The sequence below is a fragment of the Typopeltis vanoorti genome, chromosome 4 (assembly GCF_054136105.1).
Source record: "Typopeltis vanoorti isolate ZY-2024b chromosome 4, IOZ_Tvanoo_1.0, whole genome shotgun sequence".
NCBI lineage: Eukaryota > Metazoa > Arthropoda > Arachnida > Uropygi > Thelyphonidae > Typopeltis > Typopeltis vanoorti.
This window is the reverse complement of record NC_143552.1, coordinates 127,630,432-127,648,378: the sequence shown is the minus strand read 5'-3', so window position 1 is coordinate 127,648,378 and position 17,947 is coordinate 127,630,432. Positions and strand designations below refer to the sequence as shown.

Genomic DNA, 17,947 nt, shown 5'->3' with positions numbered 1-17,947 from the left:
TAGCGTAAGAAGGTCACTTCTTGGCATGTAGAAGTCACTAACAAATGAAAACTGTTTAACTCCGTACACCCCCCCCGTATATATGGACTCCCAAAAATACATAAAGAAAATGTGCCATTACGTCCCATAGTGGATGGCATTGATTCCCTCACATACAAACTAGCTAAACATTTGGCCAAAGCCCTCACACACTATACTGGCAACACACCTTCACACATAAAAAATTCAGCCCACTTCAAAGCCAGCATAGAAAACCTTACACTCAAACACACTGATGTAATGATCAGTTTTGATGTCTCCTCCCTATTCACAAATGTCCCACTCAAAGAATCCTTAGAGCTAAGCCAAGCTAAATTTCCTCCCGATATCACAGACCTATTTCAGTTTACAATGAACTCAGGCTATTTTGTTTGGCAAGGAAAATTCTACAAACAAATAGAGGGGACAGCCATGGGTTCTCCACTCTCCCCACCTTTGGCCAACTTTTATATGGAGACTTTTGAAGCCTTAAACTCTGCCCCACAAAAACCAACCATATGGCTTCGCTATGTTGATGATGTGTTCGCTATTTGGCCACATGGGTCCGATGCACTCTTCTCCTTCCTAACACACTTAAACAACCAACACCCCAGAATCAAGTTCACCCTGGAAGAAGAAAAAAACAGCTGCTTTCCTTTCTTAGACACACTAGTCACCCGCCAGCCTGATGGAACCTTGGTTTTCTTAGTTTATAGAAAACCCATCCACACAGGCAGATACATTCACCAACAATCCCCCCCCCCCCCCCACACACACACACAACAATATGGAGTCATTAAGACTCTACACAACAGGGCTAAACTTCTCTGTTCAAATGACAATGCCCTAACAACAGAACTAAACCACATTCTCAACACTTTCTTAGCCAATGGCTACCCCCCCCCCCCAAAAAAAAATAAAAAAATCCAAAACATATTGAAACCAATAAACAACAAACCTACCCCCTTCACAACAAGGATTACTCTAAATCCATCACCATTCCCTATAACGAGGCACCTTGGAAAAAATTACAAAAATCCTAAAAAAACATGACTTAACTTCTTGTTACAGAACTTATAAAAAATTGGCATCCCTTATCCGCTCCACTAAAGACCCCCCAGACCTACCTGGTGTATATCAAGTCCCTTGAAGCTGTAAGCTGTCCTACTTTGGCCAAACAGGCAGGATAGCTAATATCAGAATTTCAGAACATAAGGACTACATCCGGTTTCACCAATACAGCCACTCTGGTCTTGCAGACCATGCGTTGGATTCCCGCCATAGAATACGGTGGAAGAAAGCCACGATAATACACCGTAGTAAATTCAAATACGAAAGTCTATTCATGGAATCAGCCTCAGCCCTAAGAAACAATCCAAACCTAAACAAATTTGGTTGCAAATCGGCCAGGAATACCAACATTGCCCCCTAAGGGGTATCATCAGGAATTTTAGGAGAAAGAATAGCTTCCTGCTTCGTTCCTCATTTACTGTATGTTGTGCTTGCCTGCACGTGTCTTGTATTTAAGTTTCTGTGATAATGGACGTGACGTTGCTGAAATATTGGAAGTGTATTAAAATTTATTTTAATGTATATTCTATTGTACGTTGTAATTTCCTTAAGCTATTTATTAAGAGTATATTACTTGTTTTAATAATTTTTATCCTGGCAACAGTTGTTGTATTCACTTGGTAGTTCTCTATTTATTCTTCCAGTTTGGTTTCGTTTCTGTTCATACTCCTTGTGTTGATGGTGCCTGTCTTCAATTCTTCTGGTGTATTGCTTGTTTCAGTAGCTTTCTTTTTGCTATTTATCCTGGTTGCCTGAAGAAAGCAGAAGTCTTGTTTAACCAGGCAACACCCAGTCAGCCAGCCAATACAAAATTGCCATGTTGTACTATCATGTTTGTTTTTGGTTTAAGCTGATAAAGAATCTAGTTTGGTCAGCTAAATCTCTGATAGCCAGCCCATTCTCAGTGGATACTTACGAGGCATACCACATGAACATGAGGATTGAATGTTAAGTCAGAATCCCAGTCCTCCACATTCCTTAAAATCTGTATGGAAATCTCCTCACATTTATCTGCCTCTGATGCTTTAGCAACCCTGAAGGGAGTGATATCCTTCTGTACTTTTCACATTCAGTTATTTTTGATTCCTTCTTTATGCATTCATATGAAGCGAGTCTTTCCATTCTGCCATGTCTCTTCACTTTTCCATAGTATATTTATTGGATTTGATGAATTTGTCTAATTCTATCAGTACCCGGTGTTGTGTTCTTTAAGTTGATTTATACTTTCTTCTACTTCATCTAATTAGTGATTGTCTTAAGTATTGCTAGGTGACTGATAAGTTTTGGTTTCTATCCTTTTCTATTTCCTTGCTCCTAGTATATATTGTCATCAGAGCCATACTGCCTTGTGAGAAAAGAAACTCAAAATAACTGCTGGAAGCACTCTTCTAGAAGTATAAGATGGTTCAAAAATCAGCTGGGGAGCTTGTCATATCTTGCTCTTGAAGATAAGAGTGATCTTCCCCCCCTCCCCCCCAATCACTTTGTTATATGTAAATTTGTGTGCAGTTGAAGCTTTTTTTTTTACCTATAAAGTTCTACCTACAAAGATCAGAAACTTGTAACATATTTCTTACTATGGATAATGGGCTAACAGGTTAGATAATCAGGAACCCTACTTTCAGGACTATGTGGTACTTTTCTTCTTTTTTTTCAATAAGCATAGTAATCACATAAAAACACTCAGACATCCATGCACTGTAGGATTCAAACCCAAAGCATTTTGGGTGGCATGGTGATGTGCACTCATTCAATCAGGCTGGTATATGACCCTACTTCAAACAAACCAGAAAGACAGGTCAGAGCCACTGAACATTCAGAATATGTTAAAAATTACCAGTCTTCAAAGTTAGGCCTCCCTTATCATACTATGAAAGAGGACTATCACGTCTGATGGGAAACCACCAACCTGATCCATAGCATAAGATGAAGACAAGAATGAGTGTTAATCGAGAAATGAAAACAGTCATTCTTGTCTTCATCAGCCATCAGGAGGAATGCATCATCAGATGTCTGATGATTCATTTCTCCTGATGTTTCAGGGTTTCAGACTGGTGATTACTTCTCTTTCTCCTTGATGTGAACTTTTAGATGCAAATGTACAACTATTATTTGTATATTTGCATCTAAAAGACCCATCCTTAGAGACAGAATCTGAAGAAAACATTAATGGATTGACTCTGCCTGAGAAGCATGTGATGATCTGCAAGGATTGACAAATAAATTAAAAAACTAGTTTATGAAAATGAAAGGAATAAGGCAGTAAGGTGCTTGTTCCTTATGTGTTTTTGGAGAATATAGAGTGAAATGTCGAGGTGTGTAAAAGTATTACTTAGACATAATACTTTTAATTAAATAATTCATGTGACAAATTTGGTATGAAAATCAAAAATGGAAAGACATGAAAATGAGCAGGAAAACAGATGACATATCATTAATGCTTCATTGGCTTTCCATTAATTGAAAGAAGCACTCTGCATATATAGCTCATGGCTAATTATTATAATAATTAGCCATGATAATAAATAATTATAAGTTTATTTTGTATGTTTCAGGATAGTATATTTCATATATTTTACTGATATCTTTCACTCCTTTGTTTTTGACATGAAAGTCAAAACAAGCAAATAAAATACATAGACTGTGTGCAAAATTAAATATGGAAATAGATAACAGAATATTAACACTGGCTTGGTGTGGGTTTGGTTTAAATAGATTTGCATGGAACATGAGGGAATCCTACCAACACCAATCTAGCATATACAAGAAAGTATTAAAGCAGTTGACCAAAGATCTCTGACATGAAATCCAAAGGAAAATTGGGGGAGAATATGTGGAATGGTATGGTCACTTAAACACAATGGGAGATGGTATTGGCTAAATATGTGTTTGAAGCTTAAAATAACTGAAAAAAAAAATCCAGAAAATTAGTTATTGATGCATTATGAGTGCTACAAAAGATCAAAATTTAAGAGTTGATTACATCTGAGACCTGATAAAAACCATTTGAAAGAAAAAGGATTGATAGGAAATCAGTCATAAAATCCGTGCAGTTAGCCTAGTGGCTATGCGCTTCACAACCATATGCCTGGGGAAGGAGTGTCCTAGGTTCGATTCCCGTCGACAACGTGAGGAGCTTAAGGATCTTCCTCAGCCATAGCCAAGTTAGCCAGTCTTAGGCGTGGACAGCAGGGTTTTTTCCACCTGGGTTTTTTCATCCTGCAAGCAGGCAAACCGGTCCAGTGAACACACACACACACACACACACATGGATTGCAGTCAGGAATACTGACCCAACTATAGGTCTGATTCGTCAGCTATGCCGGTTCCAGAGACCGGATAAAATTTTTTTTTTTTTTTTTGGGGGGGGGGGGGGCTGAGATGGTGCTGTACCTCCCCGTAAAGGGGACTCACGGCCGTGTATCATCATACGATTATTATTATTATTATTAGTCATAAAATATTAGTTAAGTTGGACTCATAATTCCTGGTATATCTTGTCCTGATTTGACCATGTGGAGAGCATCTCTGCTTCCTAACCAAAAGTTCCATGGGTTAATATCCTATTATGGCATGGATGTTTGTAAATACTCTTAAGTGGTAGATGATTTGCAGTGCCTAGTGTGAGATCACTACCCAAGTAATTGAATACTTGTAAAAAAAGTTCCTTATTTGGTTTTAAACAGGGTTCTTGGATTTAATTCTCCAATACACAGTGCTAATAAAATGTACTATAGTTTCCAACATATTGGACATGGGATTGACATAAATATGAGGATCTGCTATCTGAAGTAAAGTCATTAAAAATCAGATGTGATGCAACACGTACAGCCATTGGTTAATATTTGCAGTTTCTCTTTATTCTTCAAAAACTAGCACAGTCATAATTTTAGAGGCTAACTACTAGCAGTTAAGTTGCAACAAACATGAATATTTAAAAATGCACTTGTAAAGTGTAGCAAAAATATCAAGAAAGTTGTAAAGAACATATTTAAATGCATTTTAACTTACCTTCAGAATAAGAGATATTTCACTGCTAAATGTTTCCTTTTGTTCTAACAGGAAAATACTTTAAATTATATACGTTTTTCATTTTATTTAATTGCTAGAAATCATCGATTTACTTCTTTGGGGGATAAAAAATCAATAAAGTGTTTTATTTTTCTAAACAAAAATTGCCAATATCTGCAGGGCTGGGAAGAGGCGGAACAGGATGGAAATGGACGTAGTTACTGTGCAGAAAACTTCCTTTCTTGGAATACTTTAAAGGTAAGTAATTATCAGTATAATTATCTATGATGGGAACATAATCTTGCTTTCAAATCTTAGTATGAAATTTATACTTTCTGTGGATGCCTAAATAGAAAGTTTCTTTTAGAATCTTTTTTAAAGTAATGCTGCAATTATAGTGTTGAGATTAAAGATTCACTCTCATGGTCACCCATCCATACACCAGAGATCAGATTGAATTTTAAAGTATTTCCCAGTCTTACAAAGATTGTTTTTCTGGAATTTTGTGTGATACAACTGGTATTCTAGAGTTAGTATTCATTAACTACTTGAAGAAACAAATCATATCTTGAGATGTTCCATCACCCTGTCCCAGAGTTGCATAAAACCATATTTGGTTTTCAGAACAGGATTTTGGAATCCATGAATCTAACTGGAGTGAACTGCAGAAATCTTAACTATTTGTCCATTATCAATTCTGCTTATTTTTTTTTTTATTAACAGGTTCCTCTGTGCCTTAGCTAAATAGACTTCTTGTGAACTGAATTTTGGTGTTGATAAGATAGTCATTCTTCCTCCAGAATCTGCTATGCCAATGAATGCTAGTTTTCTTGCTGGTTTTCTTGTTTTGCAGGAGGAAATACATTTCCAGTTAGTTTCTCTGGCATATAAAATTTCTCTGTCATTTCAGTCCATAAAAATGCAAACATTTATATGGACTGAAGAGTCCACATAAATGTTTTAGATTCAAGGCAGATTCAAACTTGGGTTTTTCAAATGGGTTGATTCTTATTAGCCACTGTACTAGTTTACCAAAAATATTATTATTACATGGATATATCCATGGAGTCACTGCAATCACTAAATTTATGCAAAACTCATGCAATCACTAAATTTTGTTAAAGGGAAGGTATGTACAGGCAACTGTGTTGCCTGTTACTGTTTAAGTAAAGCAACCACTATAGTGTGGACAACGTTCATACTTTTTTCAGTTTTAATAATGCCCTTTGGTTCTAAAGATCTGTGTTTGAATCCCATCTAGAACACGAAGACCCTTTATCAGGATTTTTCAAGTAAAGATGGCTTAGCTGGTCTCATATAGTGGTGTTAGGTATTTCCTCCTGGAAACTCTGGTTTTTCATACTGCATATAGCAAATTGGCCAGGAAAATGCACACACAATTTACATACAACATATAGTTATAGGCATAGGGCATTTCATATATTTTACTGATATCTTTCACTCCTTTGTTTTTGACATGAAAGTCAAAACAAGCAAATAAAATACATAGACTATGTCATCTGATAGACATTGAGCAGATGCAATTAAAGAGAATCCTTTCTTTTGCATTCTTATTAGTGAACCTATACAGCAGCTAACAAATATTGGTTATTTAGGTGCCATGGTTGGTGAAGGTGCAAAATTAAATATGGAAATAGATAACAGAATATTAACACTGGCTTGGTGTGGGTTTGGTTTAAATAGATTTGCATGGAACATGAGGGAATCCTACCAACACCAATCTAGCATATACAAGAAAGTATTAAAGCAGGTTGGTGAACAATCATCAAGAGTGATTAACATATCCACTCTCCAGCCAAAAGGCTGCAGGTTCAAATCCTAGCATGGGTTATGGATGTTTGTGATTGTATGTGGAAATACTGGTGGTGGGCGGTAGATGGCGTTGGTGTAGATTATTATTATTATTATTATTCAGGCCTCCATGGAGTCAAAAGACTCATCGTGGGAGGTCCTTCCTAAGAAACACAAAGTCTATCAAGACTCATCGAGGGAGGTTCCCCCCCCCCCCCAAAAAAAAACACAAAGTCTATCATACCACTCCTTGAACTCATTGACCATTCTCGCTCTCACCACTCCATCAGGCAATGTATTCCGTGGTTCAACCACCCTTCATGCAAAGAAACCACTCCTCACCCTCTTGCTCACAGTTTCCTTTTGTAACTTCCAGGGATGACCTCTTGTCATCATTCCTTCCCGCTGTTCAACCAAGCAAAAGAACTCCCCAGTGTCAACCCTGTAACCACCTCTCAACAGTTTAAAAGTCTCAATCATATCACCTCTCCTTCTTCTATCCACCAAACTCTGCAGTCCACATTCCCTCAGCCGATCCTCATAACTATCATTGTACAGTCCTGAAACCATATTTATTATCCGCCTTTGTACCCTTTCCAGAGTTAATTTATCCCCTTCAAATCCTGGGGACCAAATCTGAGAACAGTAGTCCAAGTGTGGTCTGATCAAGGTCTTATACAACGGAATGATAACTGTTTTATCTCTGCAGGTCAGTGTCCTTCTCATCATTGCAGCGATCCTCTGCGTTACCTACACTACTTTGCAATATGTCCCCTGAATTTCAGGTTTCTATCAATCATCAAACCCCAGATCTCTTGTCTCCCCTACTTCCTGCAGTTTAACTCCTCCCATAGAGTATGCAGCATCCCATCAATGTGTCCCAAACCTCAAGACCTTACATTTTGCTGCATTAAACTGAAAACCACATTCATTTGCCCATTTATCTGGCTTATTCAAATCCTCTTGCAGGGCTTCCGCATCTGCACTATTACTAATAATCCTTCCCAGCTTCGCATCAGTACTGGGACCTATATTATTTAAAGTCTAAGAAAATGGCAGTATATGCCTTGCCCTCATCTAATGCTCTTGTAACTTTATCATAAAAAGCTAGCATATTGCTAAAACAAGAGCGCCCCTTCACAAATCCGTATTGACTCTCACAGATAACATTACCCTCATCTGCCCAATGTTATATACAGTCCTTTACTACTTTCTCCAAGATCTTACTAACTACTGATGACACACAAACTGGTCTATAATTAGACACTTCCAGCCTGCTACCGTGCTTATGCAATGGCACTATCTTACCTTCCTTCCATTCCATAGTCACCTTTCCAGTAGCCAGACTTTCATTGAAAAGCCAGGTCAAAGGCACTGTCAGTTCTCCAGCACATTCTCTCAAAACTCGTGGTTAAATACCATTCAGTCCCACAGCTTTACTGACATCCAGAGTACTCAGTATTTGAAACACACTCTCCTCCTGTACCTCTAAACCTTGAACCTGCCCTATCCCTCTAGCATTAAAACTGACTCCTCCAGGATGAAATACTCCAATAAAGTGGTCATTGAACAATTCTATGCAGAATTGTTCAATTCTGCATAGAATAGAGTGACTGATGCAGTCCTCTGCATCAGTCACTCTATTCCCATTTTTATCCCACAGTCATTTCTCCTCCTACTGGCCACATATCTAAAAAATTCCCTAGGTTTTTCTTTGGATCTTAGGGCTAATCTCCTCTCATATTCCAGTTTCGTCTTCCTTACCATACTAGTCACTCTTCTGGCCTGTGTCTTATACTCTTCGTGCATCTTCTCTTTTTCTGTTTCCTTATATCTCTTTGACAGCCTCTTTTTTGCATGCAATTCTTGTTTAATATTGTTTGTTATCCACTTTACTCCAAATTGTGTCCTCTTGTTCACTCATGATATACAACTTAACATTGCTGCTAACAAATATTCTTTCATAACTGGCCTTCCAATTCCTCCCTCCATGCAACGTCCCCAAGTTGACGTCTTAGACTATTATAATTGCCTGCCATATAATTCCACATAAGTTCCCGTCTCTTTGATACTCCTGCATGTCTATTCGTTTTCCAAGTCAAAACCATATAGTCACTCTCTTCAGATGGTGGGAGAGATGTCATCTCAGTTATTATCAACTCTTCTGATGCTATAACCAAATCCAAAACTCTTGTTCTCTCTATTACATGTTGCCTAAGACATTTGTCCCTCAAGAATTCTAGAAATTCCATTCCCTTATTGCTATGTGATGATTAGTGTTCGTTGGAGAATTCAGTGGAGACAGAGTAGGTGCATTCCCTTGATGAGTCTTTGGACTCCCCGGAGGTGTCAAGTAATAATAATAATCAAATTCCTGCCATGTACCCTCAAGGGGTGTACAGGATATGATAGTACTACATGACAAATTTACATCATTACTAACTTCCTATCTACAGATCTTATTTTTCTTTCTTCTAAGACACTTTTTTACTCCATCAATCCATCTATATCTTGGTCTTCCTCTGGGTCTTTTTCCTGCCAACCTGGCAAAGAACACTTGTTTTGCTAATCTGTCCTCTCTCATTCTGTTTAAGTGATCATACCTTGAGATTAACTCTGCTAACGCATTCCTAGATGCTGACAATGTCAAGTTCTTTCCTAATATCCTCGTTATTAATATGATTGCCATTAATGCCGTCTGTTCATGCCACTAATTTTTCTCAGGACTGTCATATCTGCAGTCTCTAGTCTTTGTTCAAGTAGTGTACTTTTGACCCAGTTCTCAGATTCATAATTTAAAATTGGTTTAAATACTGTCTTGTATACAGCTAATTTAGTGTTTTGACTAATTTCTCTCTTATTCCTTATAAATTTATTCAGTTGACTTCTTGCCTTACCAACTTTGTTGATTTTGTTGTCTATTTCCATATTTAATTTACCATCTTCACTAAAAATAGTGCCTAAGTAGCTGAAATGTTTTACTTGTTCTATAGGTTCTGCATTAACAATGCAGTTGATATTTTTGATGCATCTGCCTGTTTTCTTTGTCTTTTTATTGCTAACCTTTATACCATATCTATTACAACAGTTATTCAATTTTGTCAGGGAATCTTGCAGACTTGTAGTGGATTTATTTAAAAGTATAACATCGTCCGCATAAAGCAAAGAGCTGACATTAACATCTCCAACTTTGATATCAGGTTTAATACTACTTTCCTTCACAATGTGATCCATATAGATAATAAATAAGAAAGAGAGGATAATGTACATCCTTGTCTGACACCAGATTTAACATTAAACCATCTTCCTGTACTTCCTTCAATTCTAACTGCTGACTTAAAACTCAAATAAAGAGTAAGTATTTCTTGATATAATGCCCCATTGACACCATATGACTGTAGCATTTTGAATAGCTTCTCTCTTGGCACCTTGTGATATGCCTTTTCCATATCTCATCATCATCATCATCATCATCATCAAATTCCTGCCATGTACCCTCAAGGGGTGTACAGGATATGACAGTACTACATGAAAAAACTACATCATTACTAACTTCCTATCTACAATTTTCCTCCAAATCAGTCTGTTACTTGTCAAGACTCCAACATTATCAGATCTTATATTTCTATCGTCTAAGGCACTTTGTACTGTATCAATCCACCTATATCTTGGTCTTCCTCTGGGTCGTTTTCCTGCCAACTTGGCAGAGAACACTTGTTTTGCTAATCTTTCCTCTCCCATTCTATTTAAGTGACCATATCATCTGAGATTAGCTCTGCTAACGCATTCCTGGATGCTGACAATGTCAAGTTCTTTCCTAATATCCTCGTTTTTAATATGATATTGCCATTGATGCCATCTATTCACGCCTCTAATCTTTCTCAGGACTCTCATATTTGCAGTCTCTAGTCTTTGGTCAAGTGTTTTACTTCTGACCCAGCTCTCAGATCCATAAGTTAAAATTGGTTTGAACACAGTCTTGTATACAGCTAATTTAGTGTTCCGACTAATTTCTTTCTTATTCCATATGAATTTATTCATTTGACTTCCCACGATACCAGCTTTGCTGATTCTGTTGTCTATTTCTATATTTAGTTTACCATCTTCAGTAAAAATTGTGCCTAAGTAGCTGAAATGTTTTACTTGTTCCACAGGTTCTCCATTCACAACACAGTTGACATTTTCAACGATTCTGCCTATTTTCATTGTCTTTGTCTTTTTATTGCTGACCTTCATACCATATCTATTACAACAGCTATTCAATTTAGTCAGAGAATCTTGCAGATTTGTAGCGGATTTATTTAGAAGTATAACATCATCCGCATAAAGCAAAGAGCTGACATTAACATCTCCAATTTTGATATCAGGTTTAATACCGCATTCCTTCATAATGTGATCCATATAGATAATGAATAACAGAGGGGATAATGTACATCCTTGTCTCACACCAGATTTAACATTAAACCATCTTCCTGTACTTCCTTCAATTCTAACTGCTGACTCACAACTCAAATAAAGACTACGTGTTGCTTGATATAATGCCCCATTGACACCATATAACTGCAGCGTATTGAATAGCTTCTCTCTTGGCACCTTGTCATATGCCTTTTCCAAATCGACAAAACTTAAATACCGATCTTTGTTATATTCCCATGCTTTCTCGACTATTTGTCGTAAAGTGAAGATCTGATCCTGACAGCCTCTATTTGGCCTGAATCCAGCTTGTTCTTCACCAAGCTTTTCTTCCACAATTCTTCTCAACCGTTTCTCAAGTATACTTGCATAGATCTTGCCAGGAACACTCAGTAGGGAAATACCTCTGTAATTCTCACATTCAGTTTTATTTCCCTTTTTATATATGGGTACTATGAGAGCTGTACTCCAATCATCGGGAATTCGTCCCTCTGTCCAGGCTTTCTGAACTATGCAGTGCAGCCACTGTAAGACTCTTATACCACCATACTTCAGCATTTCTGGTTGAATATCATCTACTCCTGCTGCCTTTCCACATTTCAAGCCTTTGACGGCTTTTTCTACTTCAAGTATGGATATGTATTCCTGACTGCATGCCTGGTCAGTGTTTTTTATCACTGTGCTGTCATCACTGCTTGTTTCATTTAGCAGTTTTTCAAAGTAATTACTCCATACTTCAAGGATATCTTTTTCTCCTGTTTTCATGTCACCTTTATCATCTCTAATTCCTTTTACAGCACTATTTCCTCCATTCTTAAGTTTCTTCAACAACCTCCAGAATATTTTGCCACCTTCTTGATATTTATTTTCTATATTCTTGCCAAAGTCCTCCCATGACTTTTGTTTAGCTAGTTTTACACACTGTTTAGCTTTCTTACATTTGTCTCTGTATTCTGTAAGAGTAAAAGCTGACTTATTTGCCAGGAACTTTTGATATGCTTTCTTCTTTTCCTTCACTGCCTCTTTAACTTCCTGTGTCCACCAGGGAGTTCTGATTTTTTTATCCTTGCACACAACCTCACCACATGCCTCTCTGGCAGAATCAATCAATGTTTCCTTCAGAGTTTGCCACTGAATCTCCAAGGTTTGATTCCTGTTCTCAAACTCTTTCATTTTCTTTTCAATAATATTTCTGTATTTTAGTCTACAGTTCACATCTGAGAGCTGCTCAACTTTTATTCGCTTTAAAACTTTCTTACATGTTATTCTTTTCAATATGAAATTCAATTTTATCCTGCTCAAGACTAAATAGTGATCACTTCCAATTTCAAATCCTCTGTACACTCTGGTGTCCTGCACCAGGGAGAAAACATCACTTTCAACAATAACATAGTCAATGAGACTTTTCTTATTCCTAGCCTCTTCTCTCCATGTGAATTTGTGCACATTTTTATGTTGGAACATGGTGTTAGTAATAACCAGTCCATGTCCTGAGCAGAAATCCAACAGATATTTGCCATTATTATTAGCTTTGCTCTTTTCTCCAAATTTTCCCAAAATATTTTTGTATGTCTCACAATCATTTCCTACTCTACTATTTAGATCCCCAACAAGGACCAACTTTTCCTTTTTCATTGTGTCAGTTGCTTTTTCTAAAGCCTCAAAAAATTCCTCCACTTCTACCTTAGTAGAACCTTCTGTGGGACCATAGGCACAAATAAGTCTCATTGTCCAGTTCCCCATTCTCATATTTGCCCACATTACTCTACTTGAGACTGACTGCCATTCAAGAAGATTAGGCTCGTATTTTGTGTTGAATACTATGGCTACTCCTTCTTTTCCTTGATTGTTATTGCCTGAATATAACATTTTGTATTTATTGCTCAGAAAGATCTCACCAGTTTTGGTCTTTTTTGTTTCAGTCACCCCTATTATGTCGATCTGGTACTTATCTAATTCCTCAGCTAGCTCCATTTCTTTGCCATTCAGGCTTCTTACGTTGATAGTACCGATCTTTAACTCTGGTGATGTTGAGTTGGGGTTTGTTTTCAGATTTGTTCCAGTAGCTGACTTTTCGCTGTTCGCCCTGGTTCCCTGGCGAAAACAACGGGGGCCTTGTTTAACCGGGCGACGCCCCAGCCGGCATGAAATTTTGTCATGTTGTACCATCATTTTTTATTTTGGTTTAACCAATAAGAATACAATTTGGTCGGCTAAATCCCAAATTGCCAGCCCATCCTCGTTCGTTCAGTATCAAAGTAGATACCCAACAGGGTGCACCACGAGAAGGCGAGGATTGGACATTAGGTCAGAAGCCCTGGTCGGTTCTCCGCATTCCTTTAAAGGCTATGTGGAGGTCTCCTCTCAGTTATACAACTTTGACCCTTAAGCACCCCTTTTCCATATCTACAAAATCTTTTCCATATCTACAAAAGTTAAATACAGATCTTTGTTTTATTCCCATGATTTCTCAACTGTTTGTCGTAAAGTGAAAATCTGATCCTGACAGCCTCTGTTTGGCCTGAATCCAGCTTGTACTTCACCACACTTTTCTTCCACAGTCCTTCTTAAGTATACTTAAATAAATTTTACTAGGTAAATTTACCAGGTACAGAGGTATTTTTCAGTAGAGAAATACTCTGTATTTCTCACATTCAGTTTTATTTCCCTTTTTATGTATGGGTACAATGAGAGCTCTGCTCCAATCATCCAAAATTCGTCCTTCTGTCCAGACCTGCTGAACTATGCAGTGCAGCCACTGTAAGACTTTTATACCACCATACTTTACCATTTCTGGTCAAATATCATCTATTCCTGCTGCCTTTCCACATTTCAAGCCTTTGATTGCTTTTTCTACTTCATGTATGGATATGTATTCCTGACTACGTGCCTGTTGAGTTTTTTTTCCACAATGATATCACTGCTTGTTTCATTTAGCAATTTTTCGAAGTAATTACTCCATGCTTCAAGGATATCTTTTCTCCAGTTTTCATGTCACCTTTATCATCTCTAATTCCTTTTACAGCACTCTTTCCTCCTTTCTCAGCTGCTTCAACAACCTCCAGAATATCTTGCTACCTTCTTGATATTTATTTTCTGTATTCTTGCCAAAGTCCTCCCATGACTTTTGTTTAGCTAGTTTTACACGTTTATCTTTCTTACATTTGTCTCTGTATTGTCTAATAGCACAAGCTGACTTATTTGCTAGGTACTTTTGATATGCTTTCTTCTTTTCCTTCTCTGTCTCTTTAACAGCCAGCCTGGTTGGCCGAGTGGTTAGCGTGTCCACTGTGTGCATGATGTTTGTGATTGTCCTGCAAACTTTGTTTGGAAAGGGAATCTTCGATCCTACCACTTATTCTAGCAGAAGACATCATTGCCAAAACCATGTGAGGTACGGCCGTGACCATACGGCATCTACGGATTTCAAATGTGAAAAATGGAGAAAAAAAAAGCGTCTCTAACTTCCTGTGTCCACCATGGAGTTCTGATTTTTATATGCTTGCAGACAACCTCACCACATGCCTCTCTGGCTGAATCAGTCAGGTTTTTTCTGCAAGGCTTGCCACTGAATCTGCAAGGTTTGATTCCTGTTCTCAAACTCTTTCAATTTTTCTTCAATAATCTTTGTGTATTTTAGTCTACAGTTCATATCTGAGAGCTGCTTAACTTTTATTCGCTTTAAAACTTTCTTACATGTTATTCTTTTCAATGTGAAAATCTTTATCCTGCTCAAGACTAAATAGTGATCACTTCCAATTTCAAATCCTCTGTACACTCTGGTGCCCTGCACCAGGGAGAAAACATCACTATCAACAATAACATAGTCAATGAGACATTTCTTTAAGAGGAGAAAAGTCTCATTGAATTTGTGGACATTTTTATGTTGTTACATTGTGTTAGTAATAACCAGTCCATGTCCTGACCAGAAATCCAACAGATATTTTGCCATTATTATTAGCTTTGCTCATTTCTCCAAATTTTCCCAAAATATTTTTGTATGTGTGACAAGCATTTCCAACTCTGCTATTTAGATTATTTAGAGCTATTTAGCCCAACAAGGCTCATCTTTTCATTTTTCATTGTGTCAGTTGCTTTCTCTAAAGCCTCAAAATATTCCTCCACTTCTATCTTATTAGATCCTTCTGTGGGACCATAGGCACAAATCAGTCTCATCGTCTAGTTCCCCATTCTGACATTTGCCTAATCACTCTACTTGAGACTGCCTGCCATTCAACAAGATTAGCCTCGTATTGAGTATTGAATACTATGGCTACTCCTTCTTTTTCTTATTCTCATTTCCTGAATATAACATTTTGTATTTATTGCTCAGAAAGATCCCACCAGTTTTTGTCTTTTTTGTTTCAGTCACCCCTATTATGTCGATCTGGTACATATCCAATTCCTCACCTAGCTCCATTTCTTTGCCATTCAGGCTTCTTATGTTATTGGTACCGATCTTGAACTCTGATGATGTTGATTTGCTATGTGTTTCAGGATTTGTTCCAATAGCTAACTTTTTGCTGTTCACCCTATTTCCCTGGTGAAAACCACAGGGGGCCTTGTTTAACCGGGCAGTGCCCCAGCCAGCATGAAATTCTCTCATGTTGTACCATCATTTAATATTGTGGTTTAAGCCAATAAGATTACAATTTGGTTGGCTAAATCCCAAATTGCTGGCCCATCCTCGTTCATTCAGTATTCAGGTAAATACTTAACATGGTGCTCCACGAGAAGGTGAGGATTGAACATTAGGTCAGAAGCCTTGGTGAGTTCTCTGCATTCCTTTAAAGCCTATGTGGAGGTCTCCTCTCAGTTATACAGCTTTGACACTTAATCACCCTCCCCTAATAATAATAATTAAGAACTGTAAAAGAAGAACCTTTACAATGTAAGACCTAACAGGAGCTTTTTGCAGAGTAAGTGATGAATAATATTGTGTTCTTGCACCTGTTGTTATTATTATTACATGACACCTCCAGGGAGTTCATGGACTCATTGAAGGAGGGCAGTTGCTCTAGAACTCTGTCTTCATCTGCAACCATCAACACCATTGCCATCTATCACCTATCACCACTAGTATTTTCACAGACAATCACAAACATCCATGCCCATGGCGGGATTCGAATCCCCAGCCTTTTGACTGGAGAGTGGATGCGCTAACCACTCAAGTGAGTAGTGCATAGAAGTATGTATTTCATCACTAGAAGAAGGATGCCATTTTTTTTTTTTTTTTATGATTCCATTTTTCATTTTGGCTCCGTTATTTAAGAACATTGGAAGACATTTTCCCAGTTGCTGAGATAGGGCCTGATAATTTTTTGATATATTTTCTTTTCACTTTTATGTTTACGGAGGTATTTTTTAAAAATTCTTTTATGTGCTTGATCAGTTTCATTTTGATCTTTTAATAAATATTAAAATCTAACATATTTGTTAGTCATTCTTGCATGATTCTAGGAATGGAAAATTCAAAGTTATATGTTGATTATAGTAATGTATAATCTTGAGCCAAAAAGATGGTGATTTCTTATGATCCTCTTCTTTCAGCTGACATACGACCCATCTAAGAAGGGGATGATATAAGGTTTAATAGATATGGAAAGATTTGGTTAGCTGAGCATGCATTGGTCTCTGTATAGAGTGTAGTGGGTTCAATACATTAACACTACTTTTAAAACAGAAGCAAATTTAATGTAGGTACTGTTTTCTGAGAATTGACCTTGGTTATATAGTATACTCCAAATGTTAGTAAATATTCTGTTTCAGGAGATAAGAAAATTATTGTTTTATGTCCTAAAAATATTTGAACTTCCTTAAATGCCATCCAAAGAGCATTTAATAGGAATTTGGTTAAACAGCATGTTTATTTTATTGCTATTGCTGTGCCTATTTTTGCTTTTTTTAATGTTAATGTAACTTTTTTTTCCCTGAGGATGTCCAAGAGACTATGGAAAAATAGTGATTATCAAAATTTTTTATATCCATGATGTTTATTGGCTTATATGATAACACAGAATGATATATGTTTTATAAGGCAGAATATTAATTTAAGAAACTGGAATACTATATACTTTGAAAGGAAGGTATAACATCTGGTGTGTGATATGTGATCGACTCCTTGGAGGGTTTCTTATAATAATAATTTTATTGAATTCAGAAATTCAATAAAAACAAACAAAAACTTTTATTTTAGGTGTTACGTAATTTGAAGAGACAGTTTGCCCGGTATCTACAGCAACTGCAGTTCCTTGATGATTCAGATCCAAAAAAGAAAGCCTTCAATATTCACTCAGGTAATTTGTTAATATGAATGTTAATATTTGTTAATTTGAACTCCCAGTAGAGTGCTGTTACATAGTGTTGTCAGTAAGAGCTATGGAAAAGATAAGTGCTATTTTGTGTTATAACTTATAATATTGTTTATTTTTGATGGCTGACTTTTTATTTTATTGAATTTTTGAATCTTGCCTTGAACAGAACACAATGGCTCTACAAATGACATCTGCATGTCATGTGGCATGAAAATCAAAAGCTATTAAAAAAAAAGGTTCAATGTCGTGAATGCAACATGCATCCATAGCGAAGTGTGAAAGATTTGTTTGTGGAAAGCTGAACAGGA

The 17,947-nt window shown here is 37.1% G+C and overlaps 1 protein-coding gene across 4 annotated transcripts in view; it reads left to right on the top strand.

Annotated features, from left to right (window-relative positions):
• LOC150107666 (ATP-dependent DNA/RNA helicase DHX36-like) overlaps positions 1-17,947 on the top strand; it is a 589,788-nt gene that overhangs the window by 458,504 nt on the left and 113,337 nt on the right. For all 4 annotated transcript variants that reach the window (XM_090391452.1, XM_090391454.1, XM_090391451.1 and 1 more), the window contains 2 exons: positions 5,281-5,358; positions 17,522-17,621. In XM_090391452.1, coding sequence (XP_090247578.1) covers positions 5,281-5,358; positions 17,522-17,621 — 178 coding nt within the window. The remainder of the gene's footprint in view (positions 1-5,280; positions 5,359-17,521; positions 17,622-17,947) is intronic.